The sequence below is a fragment of the Lynx canadensis genome, chromosome E2, assembly GCF_007474595.2.
Source record: "Lynx canadensis isolate LIC74 chromosome E2, mLynCan4.pri.v2, whole genome shotgun sequence".
NCBI lineage: Eukaryota > Metazoa > Chordata > Mammalia > Carnivora > Felidae > Lynx > Lynx canadensis.
In genome coordinates this window covers 55,624,307-55,643,814 of record NC_044317.1, presented here as the reverse complement: position 1 = coordinate 55,643,814, position 19,508 = coordinate 55,624,307, and the positions used below count along the sequence as shown (strand labels likewise).

General features: G+C 43.0%; 1 protein-coding gene across 1 annotated transcript; it reads right to left on the bottom strand.

The window, feature by feature from the left end:
* Positions 1–6,278: 6,278 nt before the first annotated feature.
* LOC115502181 (vomeronasal type-1 receptor 4-like) lies at positions 6,279–18,913 on the bottom strand. Its single transcript, XM_030297367.1, has 2 exons — positions 18,827–18,913; positions 6,279–6,905 (listed from the first exon to the last, which is right to left on the bottom strand). The coding sequence occupies exons 1-2, from the start codon at positions 18,911–18,913 to the stop codon at positions 6,279–6,281; spliced, it is 714 nt and encodes a 237-aa protein (XP_030153227.1).
* Between the last annotated feature and the right edge of the window lie 595 nt (positions 18,914–19,508).

Below are 19,508 nucleotides of genomic sequence, written 5' to 3'. Positions count from 1 at the left end.
TCAGAAAATCGGATGAGACAGCAGAGTTTCATTCCCAGTCCCACAGGTATTTCCTGCTCTCTCCATGGGACATCCTGTCTGCCTCCATGGAGAAAGGACGAGTTTTTCCTAAACACTGCAACAGTCTTTGGAAATAACTACAAACTTGTAATTGTTTCTCAGTAATTAACAAGTGTGGGGGGGAAGTTTTCAAAAATATTCTCTGATCCTGATACCTGGACACAGAAAAAGTGAAGCAAAGGGCCTAACATTTGCTGAAAGGATTCTGTCTTTCAGGATAGAATCTGTGATAAGCGAATCCCTTTCAGTATTTGGTTGTCCATTCCTGGAGGCCCTTTATGAGCTCCACATTCATTAGCTAAAAACCACCCAACTACAGGAGCACAAGTGAACAGATGATCAAAGATCCTTCAGAACCGCTGGTCTGCATCCCCTTCCTACTCCCCTCTCCTCCATTAGGTTTACCCACCATGGTCCACACTCAGGAAGGCCACTCCTTATCTATATTCACCAGTATTCAATCACTTATGTGAATGAGTCCTGGGTGTTGCACACACATGTGGGATTCCAGTCACAGAGCCCTGGTCACAGTGCCCCTTGACTAACACACGTGTGAGCCCAGAGGAGATGCTCAGTAAGAACCACTCTGGTGAATAAATGCATGTTGTTCCCCCAACAAAGTGAGACTCCAAGTGGTGCTTCCTGCAAGTCACTGGTGGGGTTTGAAGTGTTGGGGTTTGGAGCCGCCAGCCCAGAAAAAACTCTTGAGACGTCTTTGGTACAAAAAGGTGGTTTTATTAAAGCACAGGGGCAGGACCTGTAGCAGGAATTGCTGTACTGGAGCTGTGAAGAGTGACTGGAGATATGCCTTCGGGTTGGGAGGGGGTTGGGGATAGAGTAAGTCTCTAAGGAATTTTGGAAACGAGGTTTCCAGGACCTTGAGGGGCTAGCTACTGTTAGGAAAAGGTCGTTTATTACTGTGTAGTAAAACTTGAGTCATGAGACCCCTCAAATGTGTAACACAGGGTCATAAGCTTGGAGTATGATTGCCAGCCTATATCTTTTGGGGGTAGAGCTAAGGGAAGTTTCCAAAGGAATTTTGATACATTAAAGGAGACCTCTGGGATCCTGGGGGGCCAGGCTAAGATTGCCTTTGCCCTTAGCAAAGTGTCCTCATGGAGGAGTTGAGTTCCCAGCGGAAGGTCACTCTGACTGTCTCAAGGACTTGTTCACAGGTTGTAAGTTGTAAGGAAAGTTTTCATTTGCCTTTGTTTCCCACATCATTAACTTCTCATCTTCCAAAAGGGCAGCCAAGAAAGTGTTCTTTCCAGGAAGTGACAGGTGGGCTTCATGGAGAACCACCCATGAGTTTCTGTTTTGAGATATGATGGTTGGATGTAAACGGCTCTCAGTTTGAAACTTTCTCGGGATCTTCCCTGGTGAAATCTGAAACAAGCCCCTGTACAGAGGGCAGAGAGAGTTGAAGAAAGGGGCAGACCACTCCAGGGTGGTAGGTGGCAGTTTTAAGAAGCAAAGGGTGCTTTTATGCCAGACTTGTCTTGAACAGCAACAAGACGAATGGATCCCCTCACCCCTGAGATGCAAGTCACTGTGTGTTCAGGAGGGAAGGTTGTTGTAATGGCAAGTTTCCATAAGACTCTCCTTCCTGTGCCTGAAGGGGGCATATCATTTACACCAAAGAGAGCTCTCTCTCAGTCGTTTCCGATATTATTGAGACGTTCCTGGGGCAGTCTGGTTTTGTTCTTGAATATTACGCTTCTATTTGTCAAGGATTTGGGCGCCCTTCAAACTTGTTAGTGATGTAGTTCAAGTTGACCTACTTTAAAGTGGGAATTTCAGGTTGGGGAGCCAAAAAGCCTCTCTAGTTCAGCATCAGTTTTGGTAAAAGCTAAGTAGCAAGATAATAATTGACTTCCGAAGGCAGTGTAGCTAGTAGTATTGAGAGGGAGCCCATAAAGTCAAAGCCCCGAGGGGGGCCCTCAGGTGGAGGAACACTCCTTTTGCCAGAGGTTCTGGGTTATAAAAGAAATCAGTCCAGAAATTGCACTACTAGGTACTTATCCAAAGGATCTAAAACTACAGATTCTAAGGGGCACGTGCAACCCAATGTTTATAGCAGCTCTATCAATAATAGCCAAATTATGGAAAGAGCCCAAATGTCCAGTCGACTTATGACTGTTGCAGGCTGAGTCTGGAGTCCCCTCTTGTCCAGCCAGAAAGCAGGTGCAGAATTGAATATGAGAGAGGCTAATGTCTGGGAGGAGACCGGATCCCTGAGTGTCTTTGCTCCATATTTATTAGGATCAGAAGGTTTACATACATGATGGACGTGCAGAAAGAGACAATGAAACAGTGATCATTAAGTTGTGTGTGTGAGAGGAAAGGGGTTTTGAAGGTATGTGGTGTTAGGGTCAAAACAAATCAAAATCTCAGCGCCAAGCAGACAGCCCTTTACCGCAGACACCAGGCACTGTGTCTATGTCTCTTAACTTTTTTAGGGGCTAAGACAAATAGAGCATGCTACCTCAGGGTTAACAAGGCATTTTTTTCTTGCTAATTAGCTCTGGGTGTTTTCGCCCTGTAGTGGCTTTCTGCTCTATGGTTTGTTTTACTTAATGATTAGTCCTGGGTGTTTTCATCCTGCTGCGGTGGCTTTCCACCTCTACATGTGCTCCGGCACTTTGATCTTGTGGATGCGGCTTTCTTCCCTAAGCCTTGTTAACCCACTGGTGCAAGCTCAGGGAATTCTTAAGTGTATTCCCCACATATGACAAGAGTTTATTAATACTGTACTTAGTGAACATCCATGCAAGTGTATACAATGGCCCCCATGCAGAAAAAGATTCCATTGAGCCAATAGATAGCATTGATCCTGTTAGTGATAGTGAAAATCATCCTACACAGTAACCCTTCTCTTTCTTGTCTCCTTTGTACCAGTCACAAAGGTTTTCAAAGGTAAGGGCAGGTTAATTTGTTTATTTTTCTTTATATTTTGTATTTTCTTTATTATTTTGTATTCTATGACAGTATTCATTTTTATATGAATATTTTGGGGTTGTGGAGCCAATCATCTATATTTCCATTGTTTCTTATGGAGAAATTTACTTTGATATCCGACTGCTTTGGATTATAAGCATGTTTCCAGAAAGAATTGTGCTCGCAAACCAAGTTTTTACTGTATTTTGATTCACTCCAAGTTTTACCTCAAGTTTGGGGGCTTTGCCTTCCCTCCTGCCAGGTGGTAAATAAACAAAGCTCCTACAGGCTGCTTGGTTCAGTCCTGCCGCTCACCCGCCAGCCTCCTCACCATAGAGGATGTGGAGGCTCTTCTGCAACTTTACCCACATCAGTGAAGAGGGCTAGCTACCAGTTTCAGGAGACTTTCTCCCGTCCCCTAACCAGCCCCACGAAGGGCCTTGTCATTTTCTCTTCCAGAAAATCTCTCTCCCTCCTCTATCATTGCCCTTACCAAAACTGTCAAGAAGCATGGAGAGCTTTCCATTTTATCCTATTTGCAAACCAACAAGTTACCTGTCAGTTTCATGGATGCTGGCAGAAGGCCTGAATCTCTGGGTGGGAGATACAAGGCTTATCATTGCAAAGAAATGTCCAAAAGCTGGGAAGATGCAAACATGTTAGTTTTGAAATGTCTTTGTGTTTTCCAGGTAGAGTTTAAGGATATTAAATAACTTTACACCGTGGTTAGTTTTTTTTTTGTTTGTTTTGTTTTTTTAATGAAATTTATTGACAAATTGGTTTCCATACAACACCCAGTGCTCATCCCAAAAGGTGCCCTCCTCAATACCCATCACCCACCCTCCCCTCCCTCCCACCCCCCATCAACCCTCAGTTTGTTCTCAGTTTTTAACAGTCTCTTATGCTTTGGCTCTCTCCCACTCTAACCTCTTTTTTTTTTTTTTTCCTTCCCCTCCCCCATGGGTTCCTGTTAAGTTTCTCAGGATCCACATAAGAGTGAAACCATATGGTATCTGTCTTTCTCTGTATGGCTTATTTCACTTAGCATCACACTCTCCAGTTCCATCCACGTTGCTACAAAGGGCCATATTTCATTTTTTCTCATTGCCACATAGTACTCCATTGTGTATATATACCACAATTTCTTTATCCATTCATCAGTTGATGGACATTTAGGCTCTTTCCATAATTTGGCTATTGTTGAGAGTGCTGCTATGAACATTGGGGTACAAGTGCCCCTATGCATCAGTACTCCTGTATCCCTTGGATAAATTCCTAGCAGTGCTGTTGCTGGGTCATAGGGTAGGTCTATTTTTAATTTTCTGAGGAACCTCCACACTGCTTTCCAGAGCGGCTGCACCAATTTGCATTCCCACCAACAGTGCAAGAGGGTTCCCGTTTCTCCACATCCTCTCCAGCATCTATAGTCTCCTGATTTGTTCATTTTGGCCACTACACCGTGGTTAGTTTTTAAAAGAATGCTGTGGGGGCGCCTGGGTGGCTCAGTCGGTTAAATGTCTGACTCTTTGTTTTGGCTCAGGTCATGATCTTCCGGTTCATGGGTTTGAACCCCACGTTGGGCTCTGTGCTGATGGTGCAGAGCCTGCTTGGGATTCCCTCTTTTTCCCTCTCTTTCTGCCTCTCCCCCATCTCTCTCTCTCAAAATAAATAAATAAACTTCAAATAAATAAACCTAAAACTCTGTTGTAATGTCTGGGTTAAAGACAAAGAGATAGGGAATATTATAACCTCTAAAGAAAAAAGATAAGTTGTACAATAACTTAAAAATTAACACAAGAGGGGTGTCTGGGTGGCTCAGTCAGTTAATGTCTGGCATTTGATTTTGGCTTGGGTCAGGATCTCATGGTTCATGAAATTGAGCCCCACATTGGGCTCTGTGCTGACAGCAGTGAACCTGCTTGGGATTCTCTCTCTCTCTCTCTCTCTCTCTCTCTCTCTGCCCCTCTCCAACTCTCTCTCTCTCTCTCATAAATATTAAAACAAAAAAAAAAAGCACAAGAAAAGTAAAGCTAGAATAAGAAAGTAAAACATGTCATTGGGAGCCCACAACATATATGTAAGGCAAATCCTAAAAATATGCATCATTATATCAAATGTAAAAAGGTGAATTGCTCTTGGAAAAATCAAACGTTGTTCTATATACACTTGTACATATTTTAAGAGATAGAGCTAAAACATAAGGATTATAGCAGAAAAAAGAAAAATACATTGCATACAACTTTAACCAATTAATCAATCAGCATGGTAAAATAAATATCAGATAAAAAAGAATTTAAAGGGGCGCCTGGGTGGCTCAGTCGGTTGAGCATCCAACTTCAGCTCAGCTCAGGTCATGATCTCGCAGTCCGTGAGTTCAAGCCCCGCGTCGGGCTCTGTGCTGACAGCTCGGAGTCTGGAGCCTACTTCGGATTCTGTGTTACCCTCTCTGCCCCTCCCCTGCTCACACTCTGTCTCTCTCACTCTCCAAAATGAATAAATGCTTAAAAAAATTTTTTTTTAAGAATTTAAAGAAAAAGCTGTTTGCAGCTATTGGAGTAAGAATTATTTCCATGTTCCTGAATGTGCAATTATCCAATATTATTTGATGGAAAAAATAGTTATCTGGCAATCTATACAAAGAAATATATCACAGTCTTCCCTTATCCACTCGGGACATGTTCCAGACCCAGTGGATGCTTGAAACTGCAGATTGTACTGAACCCTATACATACGATGTTTTTTCCACACATATCTATGGTATAGTTTAACTTAGGAGTTAGGCATGGTAAGAGATTAACAACAATAAGTAATAAAAATTATAATGATATACTGTAATACTACAGTCAATATGGTCTTTCCCTCTCCCTCTCTCTCCCCCTCTCTCAAAATACTGTGCTGTCCTCACACTTCTTATGATGATGTGAGACACTAAAATGCCTACGTGATGAGATGAAGTGAGGGGAATGAGGTAGGCTTGTGATTTAGCGCTAGGCTGCTATGGAGCTTCTGACCATAAATCAGAAGGAGGATTGACTGCTCGTGGGCTGCCGTTGACCACATGGAACTCAAACTGCAGAGTGAGACTTTGGATAAGGAGGCGCTACTGTATGTTGATAACTATACCACATTTCATTTATAATTGCTCTGGATGTTGTTTATTTAGGAGAAGCTCAGTTTGTCTCGTTTACCCCTCTCTCGTAATATGAATATTTCATAAATGTGCTTGCATATTGAAAGGGGTTAATAAATAACCACTGTGAATAGGCATATAACTTACATATTTATGATAAGTTTAGGGGGTTTTGTTTCCTTATCCAGGCAGAGTAGAGGGTGGACACTCTGGGGTCATGTCTCATGAGGATGTAGGGGCTGAGAGTAGGAAAACACGTAGTGAGTAGTGTAGAAGTGTTCCTCAGCCACAGACTGGAGTTGTTAAAAACTGACAAACAAACGTGGAAGATAGAGGACAGCATCCATAAAGAAAGGAAGAAGCACGCCAGCACAAGGATGCTTCGGGTGGCTCTGCTCTCAGGGGAGGACCTGGGGGAGAGATTGTTCCTATGAATGTATTGGACGCGCTGCTTGTGGCTGTGCAGGATGAAAACCATGGAGCCACTGGCCCAGATCATGAGCCCCAAACAGAAACCATCATGGGATAATAGCAATGGCACATAGAATGACTCTGCATTTTTGTCACGAGATACCGCGTAACAGTAGTCCTGATATCCACAAAGTATTTTCTTTGTGATGTTTATGTTATTCCTTTTGTCAGTAATATGAAAAGGAACAATATTTTGCATTATATTCAAGGGGACAATAAACCGTCTTCCTACGGTACTGGAGGGAAGGGACTGTTGTCTCCCAGTGTGCGCCTGAGACCCCTTCCCTGGGGCTGGCTCCCCTCCCCACTAGGCCCATGCACACAGCAACCGCTCAGGTCCGGAGAAAGTCGTGCACCCCTGAAACTCCGATCTTTAGCTCCTAAGGCTGTTTGCAAAGTAGAAACTGGCTCTCTCCGTATTTTTTGTTCCTGTCTGTGTTCCGGAAAGGTTTTTCTCTTGTCCAAGTACAATGCCACACTTACACAGAATCTCTTTCTCTTCCTTTTGCCTTTCCACAGAAGGAGTCCCTTCCCCTCTTGTGCCTATGCTGTCCACTACTTATCTATTGCAACTCAAAGACACACACCTCTGCCCTGCCAAGCTGTCTCTGCCCACCTATGGAGATTTTTCTGTCACTCTGCAGACTCATTTCCTGGGTGTGCTAAGTGTTCTGACCTCAGCACAGCTGTGCTTGAGGGACAAGGGAAATCCCAGACCCCTCCCTCTAGAAATTTTAGTTTTATGTCTGGATAGTTTAGGTCTCTGATCCACTTTGAGCTAATTTTTGTATATGGTACAAAATAACGGACTAACTACATTTTTTTTCTTTTGCACGTGGAGATCCAGTTTTCTTCAACATCTTTTGTTGAACAGACTGCCTTTCCTCCATTGAGTGGTCTTGATTCTCTTGTGGAACATCATTTACTATATACACAAAACTGTGTTTCTGATGTCTGTATCCTATTTCACTTGTCTCTGTGTCTTTATGCCAGTACCACACTGTTTTGATTAGGTTTAATTAATTTTGAAATGAGGAAGTGTGAGACCTTCAACGTGGTTCTTTTTAAGTTTGTTTTTGCTATGCAGGGTTCCTTGAGATGCCCTATGAATCTTAGGGTGGGATTATGTATTTCATGAAAAGATTTTACTAGGGATTGCACTGAATCTGTTGATTGCTTTGGATAGTATTGACATCTTGACAATATTAAGTCTTCCAATGCATGAACTTGGAGTATCTTTGCATTTATTTGTGTCTTCTCTCACTTTTTCTGCAGTGTATTTAGTTAAGAGTATACAAATATACCCTTCCTAGGCTAAAATTAAGCTTATTTTATCCTTTTTGATGCTATTGTAAATGGGATTGTTTTCTCAATGGACTTTTGGATTGTTCATGGATAACGTATAGCAACACAATTGACTTTTGCATGTTGGTTTTATATCTTGCAACTTTTCTGGATTCATTCATCAGTTCTTGGCAATTTTAAGTTTTGGTTTTGTGTTGTGTGTGTTGTGTGTGTGTTTGTCTGTAATCTACAGGATTTTCTACATATAAGATCATGCTTGCTGTGGACAGAGATAATTATGCTTCTCCTTTTTCTATTTGAGTACCTTTCATCTCTCTTCTTTTTGGGTGTGTGTGTGTGTGGTATGTGTTATGGCTAGGACTTCTAGAACTAGGTTTTATAGAGACGAGCAGGCATCTTTGTACATATCAACCTTGTGAGTTACTGCCATTATTTGAAAAATGCTGCTAATCTAGCTCAAGTTTTTAAAAACAAATTAGTGCTGTTTGATGCAGTGAATTTTGCATGTTCTATAGTAGACTGACATTACTTTTGTTTAATAAGAGATTTCAACTTTCATGTTTATCCTGTGATATCCTTTTGCATTATATCTGTATATTTTCATTTTGCAATTCATTGTCAACCTTTTGTCTGTGACCTTAGTTAATAACTTTTCAGAGCATAAATCTGAATTAAATATACTTGGGGCTAATGAACTGGAAAACTAAAGGGCACTGCATAGATAGGGAATTGCTCTATCCATTAGTTATTATATAAATGCAGGCATGAAATAACAATTGTGACTTCGGACTTCTTTCTCCAGTTCCCTTATAATGTATTTTCCTGACCTGTTATTTCAGAAGTCCATGACCTCAACATATTTTCCAGTTTTCATATTGTGTGGTCTTTGTAAAATAGAGATCTTCATTTTTTAAGGGGAAATGTTTAGAACTCCACAGAGTATAATTTTGTAGAATATGGCTACTTATTATTTACTACTGATTTTATCAAGGGTTACTAGAATATTTTTTTAAATGTTTATTTTGGAGAGAGAGTGTGCTGTGTGAGCTGGGTGGTGGGGGCAGAGAGAGAGGGGGACAGAGATCTGAAGTGGGCTCTGTGCTGACAGCAGAGAGCCTCATCTGGGGCTCAAACTGACAAACCATGAAATCATGACCTGAGCTGAAGTTGGATGCTTAACTGACTGAGCCATCCAGGTACCCCTAGAATACTTTATTATGATTTACAGATGATGGTCTTTCATCATGTTTCATGCCATATAACTGACATGTGCCACTTGTTAATATTGTAAAATACCTATAATTTATGGATATAGATTATAACAGATATTTATAAAATTTCATTTGGTAAACATTGTTTTATTAAATTCTTCATTTTCTCAATGCTATATTTGTTTTGCAATTCTGGACTCTCATTTATTTAGATTATTCATCAGATAAGCTTGCTTTGGATTACTTACCATTGTAATATACTATCTGTCCTCCAGCACTTACTTATATAGAAGTACATAGAAAATTATGTATAATATTTTTTTCTCATCGGCTATGAGACATGTATTTACTGCCAACTGATATGTGCTTTGGGGTCATGGTGGAAAAATACTGTATCTTAGAACAAGTGTGGGCAAGGATGCAGAAAAAAAGGAACCCTCTTGCACTGTTGGTGGGAATGCAAACTGGTACAGCCACCTTGGAAAAGAGTATAAAGGTTCCTCAGAAAGTTAAAAATAGAGCTACCCTACAATCCTGTAATCACACTACTCGGTATTTACCCAAACATTACAAAAATACTAATTCAAAAGGATACATGCTCCCCTATGTTGATAGCATTATTTACAATAGCCAAATTATGGCAGCAGCCCAGGTGTCCATCGATAGATGAATGCATAAGGAAGATACTGTGTGTGTGTGTACATGTGTGTGTATATATATATATATATATATACACACACACATACAATGGTATATTATTCAGCCATAAAAAAAAGTCTTGCCATTTACAACCCCATGGATGGAGCTAGAGAGTATAATGCTAAGCGAAATAGGTCTGTCAGAGAAAGACAAATACGATATGATTTCACCCTGTGTGGAATTTAAGAAACAAAGCAAACAAGCAAAGGGGGAAAAAAGAGACAAATCAAGAAACACTTTTTAAAAAGTTTATTTATTTTGAGGCAGAGAGAGAGAGAGAGAGAGAGAGAGAGAGAGAGAAGAGCTGTAGGTTTGGCTTTCGGCTTTGTCCAGCAAAGCCAAGGGCGGCAGAAAGGGTTACTCAAGATTCCATACAAGTCAAGAGGCGAGAGGGAGGCTAAGGGAAGTCTCCCATAGCTACTCTCAAGCTCCTGTACTTATTAGGCATTATATATTATATTCTTACATTATAGGGAAACATCACCCAGTATGGTGGTAGGCTGTAAGAACATATATAAAGCATGCAGAAAAACAAGGTGTTCCCACAACTACAAAAGAGCAGATGCAGAAAGCAGGATGGAGAACAAGACAAGATATTCCATAGCTAACATGCTCTAAGGAATTCAAAAGCACAGGCAGGACCCAACCCCTAGATATGCATTAACTAGCTATTGACCAGCTGTTATCAGCAAGGCCAGAAAGCAGTGTTCTCCTGTGCAATGCATTCCCTATAATCTCCTAACCCAGGACATAGCTATTTGATTTCCCACATATCTCCTCTTTTGTGTGAAGAATCTTTTTGTTCGTGGGAGTTGAGGAGGGCAGTCAGTTGTCGTTCATGATGTCTTGAGGCCACTATGGTGCAGATCATGCACAGGGCTACAAGAAATGCAAAAAAGATTGACCAGCAAAGAGCTCCAGTAATCCAAATATGTAAATTGAGGCCATGGAACCAGTTGGTTGGATTCAACCATTTCATATTGTCAGGTAACTCGTGTTCAACTTGTATCTCTGTTTCCTTTTGGATATCTAACAGTTGATGCAGCTGGGAAGACAGAGTATTAATCTCAGATTGTAAATTGGTGGAAAAAGCTCCTTGTAGATGTTTTTGTTTTCTTTATTTCTTTTTTTTTAACTAAATCCCAGGGGTGTAGAGACATACTGTAAGGGAGTGACACAAATTTTATCAGGTTGCCAGTCACATTATGTTGTAGACTCTAAGTCTAAAGTTCTCTCTTGACCAGCAAGACAGCAAATGCAAGGGAGCCTGGGTGGCTCAGTTGAACGTCTGACTTTGGCTCAGGTCATGATCTCATGGTTTGTGAGTTCAATCCCCTCACTGGGCTCTGTGGTGACAGCTCAGAGCCTGGAGCCTGCTTTGGATTCTGTGTCTCCCTCTCTCTCTATCCCTCGCTGACTAGTGCTCTGTCTCTCTCAAAATAATAAATGTAAAAAAAAAAAATTAAAAAAACGGATGCAGCATTAAAAGCAAGAGGTGGCTAACGTCTTGGAAAAGACAAGAGCCCCGAATAAGGGTCCTTGCTCCGTTTTTATTAGGATCAGAAGGCTTACACACATGGTAATGGATGTGCACAAAGACATGAACATTAACTCATGGACCTGAGGGAAAGGGGGTCTTGAAGATATGTGGGGCTAGGGGTTTGGGTTAATACAAAACAAAATCCTGGTTGCATTTATAGCAAACATGAGGCAGGACCTCTGTTTATCATAGCTAGCCTAAGGGATAAGACGGAGCAAGTAACCTCAAGGTTAACAAAGCACCTTTTCTTTTGTTAATCAGCTCTGCTCTGGGCACCTTCACCCCCTGCTCATTGGTCTACAGCCCTATTTACGTGTTTACTTAATTTGGTCCTTCCTTCCTGTGAAAGCAGCTTTCTGCTATAGTACTAGATTGGGGGGCACTTTTGCCCTGAATACCTAATCTTGGTTACCTCCTATACCTTTATATCGGGGGCCTTTGCCCCCCCCCCCCACCCCCAGTCTTTCCTTATTTGCCTAATCTTGTTTACCCAAACTTGGGTGTGAACATCCTATGGCTTTGTAATTCTTTTTGCCTTGTTAACCCTTTGGTACAAGCCCAGGAAAGTGCTAAGCTTATTCCCCACAGCTTCCCCTTTTTTGTTTTTCTTGGTTCTTCTAGTTTTGTGTTTGAGGACCGTCATGACAAACTCCTGGTCCTTCTTTTGCTTTTGGATGGCCTGCAAAGTGATTCTGCAAAGACATAAAAAGAGGCATAGTAAAAGCATTCCGCTTTCCGGAGTTGTCCAGAATTTGAGATGGGTGCTAGCCTTAAGTGAGAAAGGATTTAAATCAGGCCACATTGCCCAGGAATCAGCCCATTCGTTTTTAAGCTGATCTTCTGCATATTGTAGCTGTTGGCACAATGTCATATCTAAATTTTCTTTGGTGTCAGAGAGGTAGGAAGAAAAGACACTGCGAAGGGGCATCTGGACAGCATCCCAAGCTTGGGAGTGATTATAAGGAATGCAGTCATGCAGATATGCTGGTAGTTAGGGTCACAGGGCAGTTTAGAGCAGAGGAACAAGGCCTCCTGTCTTTTTCCAATAAATTCCACTGCAGCCCCAAGAGTTTCAAGGCGGGCCAAAACTTGTCTGTCAATAGAAGTTTGGCTTACAAATTGTTTGGTAGTATTGACCGTAAATTTATTAAGGACATGGGCTGTCTGGACAGTGTGATGCAGGCTGATTCCAGCTACAGTGGCAGAGGCATAACGCCTACTGCTGCTAGGATACCCATGATTAACAGGCCAACAAATCTTTTTTGCCTTGCAGTAGAGTCCCAGTGTTGAACCTGGAAAGCACACTTAGTCCTGACAGATGCATATAGGGCTCAGAGCTATTAACAGGAACCCAGGCTGAGACGTGCTAAGTACTAATAAGGAGGAGATATTTAATTGGGTGATGTTATCATTCTTATGCAGGATACAATCCAGCCCTGAGAAGTAGAGCTGTCATTATTATTTCCTAGTTGTCGGATCTGGGAGGTAGAGGTAGCAAAGAGAACGTAGGGAGAAGGGACACAAATAGTGGTCCATGCAAATTGACCGTTGTGCAGGGAGGCCCAAGTTAGGTTAGTATGCTGATTTACATAAATTTTTCCATGGCTAATAGTACGAGTGAAGAAGGGAAGACCTAGCTTCCAAAGATTAACAAGCTAAGGTCCTTTTCATTTCACTTTATGTGCAGAAATTATAGGGCCAGTCAAGCTTCCTTCTTTTCAAAAAATATTCTCCCTGCTAAGATATGGTCTCATTAGTCTATTTTGTTTCAAGATATCCTCTAGGACCCCTGTCAATGGTCCAATTTTTCCAGTAAAGATTATGCTCCGACTCTCCATAACAAGTTGTCCAAGGAATATTATTCCAGGGGTGGTTTGAATATTTGAGACTAGAGCAAGCTATAACAGGAGTGTGAGAGATGCTGGGTTTTTTGTTTTTGTTTTTGTTTTGTTTTGTTTGAGGTATATCAGCACTTGTGGCTGAGAAAAAGGTAAAACTGTCTGGCCTTGTAGAGGTTTTGGGCTGTACATGCAAAAGCCAGTTGATTTTTTAAGACAAGCAGATAAGTTGCTAAGTTTAGTAACACACATAGGAGGTGCTGAAGTAAGCCACCATTGAGGTCTTGGCATATAAAGCCAATGCCCTTGTTTCATCTGGAAGGGCAGATTAAGATTGGCTCCTCCCATGAACTCAGTGTCATTATTGCTAATAGAAATATCCCGGTCTAGGAGTGTTAAGTTATCAAATATAGGCAAGTTAAGGAGATGAGCCTAATATGAATATTGAGCTTGGCCTGAACAAATGAGGGCAAGGAGTAGAGTCAGGGTTACACAAATCGAATTTTGGTTAATGACAGAAATCATGGCCATCAGCTGTGAATTAGAAGTATATGCAATATCATTGTGTCGTAAGAGGATGCCGGCCTGGTTAGACAGGCGTTTAAGGCTTCCTCATGTTATATCAGGGGCAAGGACTTGGCGTTTGTAGAGTGGCTTCTGGATGAGGAGTCCATGAAGAGGCTTCTTCCATCTTGAAAAAGTTCAGAATCTGAAAGAACACAAGCATATTCTCTACCCCAGGTGAGAAATTTAGTGGGCCGGGACCATATGGGCCCCCCTTTGGGGGTTTTGTACAGCACCAGAGGGTGAAAGGGCTTATCTGTTTTTGACGAATGCTGTTCAGCTGCAGTAAGTCCTTGAGGGTCAAGATTTAAAAAATCAAGAGTAGGGGCGCCTGGGTGGCTCAGTCGGTTGAGCATCCGACTTCTGTTTGGGTCATGATCTCGCAGTCTGAGTTCAAGCCCCGCGTTGGGCTCTGTGCTGACAGCTCAGAGCCCGGAGCCTGCTTCGGATTCTGTGTCTCCCTTTCTCTAACACTCCCACGTTCATGCTCTGTCTCTCTCTGTCTTAAAAATAAATAAACATTAAAAAAATTTTATAAAAAATCAAGACTAATCATAACGTGGTCAAGAAATTGAGATTGTAATGTAGACAGCCACGGGTATGTTGCCCTTTTTTGTTTCTTTTTTTTTTTAACATGTTTTTTAGTGAGCTATGTGCTTGTTCTGTAAATAGCTTGGTCTTGTGGGTTAGAAGGAATGCCCGTAATATGTTGGATATTCTATAAGGCACAGAAGTCATGAAATCAGGAGGAGACGTAGGCTGGGCCATTATCTGTCTTAATTGTGCGGCAGAAGCCCCAGGCTGCAATAGCATGCAGATATTGAATACCGCTTTGGCGTTTTCTTTTGTATGAGCTGAGACAAAAATAAAACCCAAGTAAGTATCTATAAATGCATGGATATACTTAGGTTTACCAAATGCAGGGTAAACTGTAACATCAGTCTGCCAAATCTCATTAGGCTTGCAGCTTGTTCCTGCTGGGAAGGAATTGACAGTCTGAGCAGGAGTGAATGATTTGTTTGGCCTCATTCACAGTAAGGTTCAATTGTTTGCTTAGAGCTAGCCAGTTTTGATGGTAAAGCTTATGGGAGGCTCTCATAAAGAGGATAAGATTCTTGAGAAACAATGTTGTCAACTTAGGCATTGCCTTCAACAATGGGCTCAGGAAGAGATATGGGAATGAATGCGAATGAAAAAAAGCGGGGAGGTGTGGGATATTAGGGCTAATTGAATACTTTGGAGAAGTATAGCAAAGGCAGGGTCTGAGGGGAGGTGAAGAATATGAAAAGGAAAATTTTCCATTAAATGCACTGTATATTGAGAGTCAGAAACAATGTTTAAAGGCTGGGAGAAAGTTTCTATTGCTAATAACATGGCTCGTAATTCTAAATGCTGGGGAAAGCTGGGTCCAGTATAAGAAATATGTTCCCAGTTTTCCCCAATTCTCCAAAGGCAAGAAGCCTTGTGAGTTTTCTTTGAGACATCTGTAACACCATGAGGGCATTCTTAATAGGTTGTTTTAGCACGACTCCCTCGGGAACAATGTTACTCTCCTGGTGAATCTTAAAACAAGGGTCAGAGGGGAGCCCATAAAATATATTGCCCACATAGTAGGCGAGAGCCAGGTGCAGCTCTAGCAAATAAGAGATGGCCTTGTCGAAGAAAGTGCTGCGAGGTAGCAAGTGATGTTTGCAGGGTCCTGACCTAACAATTCCCAGAATCTCCGATGTCCCTTTTGGATTAATTGTGCTATGTTGAATACGAGGGGGGTGAGAGTATGTCTAAGACTAATGGGGGTGAAGAGCCATTCTATTTTTAGAACTTTAATAGTGGCTTGCCCAATTAGTGTGGTAGAAAAATCCTTCGTATTAAGACTATCATAGCTGCAGAGGAAGGTTGGGATCTTGCCTATCATAACTACGAGAGGTGAGAATGGACTGAATATCATCCAGCTCCTTCTTTGCTGCTGGGGTGAGCTGGCGTGGTGATGTTAAGTTAGGATCACCAGAAAGCAGTGTTAGGTCAGATGGACATTAGTAATGCCCAGGAGGACGAACTCAAGTAATGGTGCCCCCAAATTTTTGTACATCATTAAGAGTACGAATCATTAGGAATGATCTGAATGAGGGGACGAATTTGAGTATTAAACATTTGCAGCCCCAAGTAAGAAAAAGGAGCCGACCTTTGTACTTTTTCAGGGGCTATTTTTCAACCCTGTTGGTGTTGTAGGTTGGGGAGAATGGCAAAGAGCTCATCTAAAGGTTGTTGATGCTGGGCACAAAAAAGAATATCCTTTGTATACTGATAATCAAAGAAGGAAACCACGTTTAATTGGCTCTAATGCTTCATTGACATAAAACTGGCACATAGTTGGGCTATTAATTAAGCATCCCTTGGGGAAGGACTTTCCAATGGTAACAGGGTGTTGGCCTGCAGTGATTAAGAACAGGAATGGTAAAGGCAAATTTATATCTTGTTTAGCTGAGGGGATTGTGAAAAAGCAATGTTTGAAATCAATAATAAGAATCAGCCAATTTTGAGACAATGTTGAGGGAAAGGGGTTTCCTAGCTACAAGGGGCCAAAAGGCTCAATTATTGCATTAATAGCTCTGAGATCATGAAGAAGTCGCCATTTGCCATTTTTTTTAGGAACACAAAAGAAAGGAGTATTCCAAGGGCTACTCCTAGGCTCTATATGCCCATTATTTAACTGTTCATCTACTAATTGTTGGATATGAATCAATCGGTCCCCTTTTATTGGCCACTGCTCAACCCATACGGGTTAGTTTCCCATTTTAATGGAAGGGGCTAAATTTGAGCAGTGGCTAGGAAAAAACTTGTTTTAAGCTCAATATTCCATTCACTCAACAAGCCTCTTCCCTGTAAATTGATAGGGATATTCATCACATAGGGCTGTATGTAGGCTATTTGATCATCAGGCCCTAAACATTTGCATAAGGTGAGACTGTCAGGAAGCCTGGGTGCCTCCAACTCCAACTAGGGTGGCTGTAGGGGCAGTAGCCTAGTGAGAAGTCCATAACAGTTACATCAGCCCCTGTATCAATCAACGCTAAGAGAAGTTTCTCTCTGACCTTTATTTGCAAGAGAGGTTTGTCTTGAGAAATGTTGGCGAGTCAGTATTATTCTAAAGGTGAATTTGTGATCCCAAACTCACGTGCCCAGAATTCACGATCCCCAAAGACCACCAGGGAGCCGAGTCCAATGCAAAAGCAAGGAGCCTTTATTCGAGCTAGCTCAAGTTCAATCTCCTACCTGCACCAATGCAGCGGTGAGATGCCAGAGAGAGAGAGAGCGAGTTTCAAAAGCACAAAGGTTTTATAGGGGTCTAGGGGCAGTTGGTGGGGTGATGGTCGTGGCCTTAGCCAATTGGCTGAGGAAGGATCAGAGTCCTGTTGCGCAGGTTGCCGGGTGTGGTTTGAATGGGAAGTTTGAACGGGTAAGCGGGAAGTTACTCAAGGGGAGGGGGTTTTAGCAGGTGAGAGGGAATTTCTTTCTGCGGTTTTCCTGGAAAAGGGGGCCATGTCGGGGACATAGTCACTCAAGATGGAGGACACAGAACAAAATGGAGTCCACCGGCCTAGGTCTGCTCTTTCATTCACCCCTTGTCATGTAGCTTACGGACCCAATCATGGGACGGGCTGCATTTCTATTTTGTCTTCTGTTACTAGGGGCTTGTACTGAGCATGGAGGACCATTAGTTGGATGGCCCCCACGAGGTCCCTGACAAACTGGACCAGCCTGTTGATGATACAGGGTCCGAGGGTTACTAGTAGGAGCAGGATGGGGAAGGGTCCGGCAAGGGCCGAGATGAGGGCAGTTAACCTGGGAGACCAGTTGAACAAAAACTCGTACCAGGACTGAGATTGTTCTCTAACTTTTGTTTTTGCAGCCCTTCTCTTATGAGGGCCATAGATTCTTTTACGACCCCCGAGTGATCAACATAGAAGCAACATTCTTCCCCTAGGGCTGCACATAGTCCTCCTTGTTGCATGAATAATAAGTCTAATCCCCTTCTATTTTGGAGTACTACTTCTGATAAGGAATTAAGGGATTCCTGTAAATGAGAAATTGATTTCTCAATTCTTTCTATGTCTAAGTCAATGGCTGCCCTTAGGGTTCTGGAGTTTTTGTCCTGGATGACCAGTGAGGATATTCCAGTCCCTGCCCCCGCTAATCCCAGTCCCAAGAGCGCAGCCAGAGTTAGGGTTCTAATAGGCTCTCTTTTACTCTCTTTTACTTCTTTAACAGAGCCTAACCTGTTAAGTATTCCCCCCCTCCCCCAAATGGTACACTAGCTTGAGGATCAACTGCACGAGTATTCAGAAGCCTTCCTTCAGGAGTTAAGGACTTGGGAGTGGACGCAGGGAGCGAGGCCTCTGGAACAGGTCCACCATGCATTTTTTGGGGGGAAGTAGATACACTGTCTCCCTGGGGACTGTTAGGGTTTCACTACAGAGATGTGACTGCCCGGGGGGCATGTGGCCTATGCAAGTGCCCAGTCCTGTTATTGCCTGGAGGGTTAGTCTTGCAGTAGTCTGCTGCCATCTGCAGGACTTAGAGTTGGAGGCTGTTGTATAATTGCCTTTAATGGCAATACCTTCGTAATATGGGGGCCACACATCTAGACAGAGCCAACAGGTTGGGCCTAGAAGTGTTTAGTACCTGGTATGCTCTGACAACCGAGCTCCATAGGGGGTCTGTATCAGAGAGTAAGTTGTGACCCGGGGCAGAAGATGTGGGTGACCCTCTGGGAGGGACAGGGGATGTGGAGGGCCGTATAGCCGGAGGCTGGGTGTTTCTGGGCGTGGCCGTCCGGGCGGGGGAAGGTCGGGGAACTAGTACTTGGTTGGGTCCTACCCCTGTGGGGGACTGCTGGGCAAGGGGGGGTTCCTTGCATTCGGAGGGTAAATAACATTCCTTTATCTCGAGTCCCAAGTCTGACCTTGTCATAAAGCCTGACCCCCAGGTTTTTCCAGCTTCCCTCCCTGTTGCCTTTTTTCCTTGTTCTGTGAAAGATATTGACACAGGATTACCATGGCCCAAGACATACGGTGGTCGGGGGCCACCAGGCCGCGTTACCACGATGAGATCTCCGGTGCGTGGTGGGGTCCACCAGATGTGTCCAGTGGTGACACATGACCAAGAGGCGCAGAAGTAGTCTGCCGCATCCCCGCAAGTGTCCCCATGGTCTTTTCCACCAGGACAGACATAGAAGTGAAAGTCTTATTGCCTGAACCCTGTGGTATCAACCCTGGGGTGGCCGGTATGAGGGGGAAACAGGCTTTCTAAGTCTACTCGTAATTCCAGGAACCATGTGTCTCTAGGGTGGGTCTGGGATGTCTGATTAAGTACTGTCCCTGAGCTGGTGTCTATGATCTGCTAGGTAATGTTTTGGGGGGTGTGGGGACTCTGGCAGCATGAGCAATGACAAGCAGAGTTAACAGAGTTACCAATATCAGGTGGGTTGAATGCGCTGTAGCTTGAGTGGGTTGTGTTGGTCCCGATTGATGGCCCATTGTGTGATGAAGTCCTTCCAGATCGAGGAGGGGTCCACTGGCTGAACGTGGGTGTGATGGACCCCGGTCGCAATGCCGTCTACTTTGAGAGTGGTGGGGGTTGTCAGCACCATGTTGTAGGGCCCTTCCAGCACAGCTCGAGGGTCTCTCAGCAGTGCCTCTTGACGTAGACCCAGTCTCCTGGCCTGTACTGGTGATGTGTCGGGGTTGGGCTGA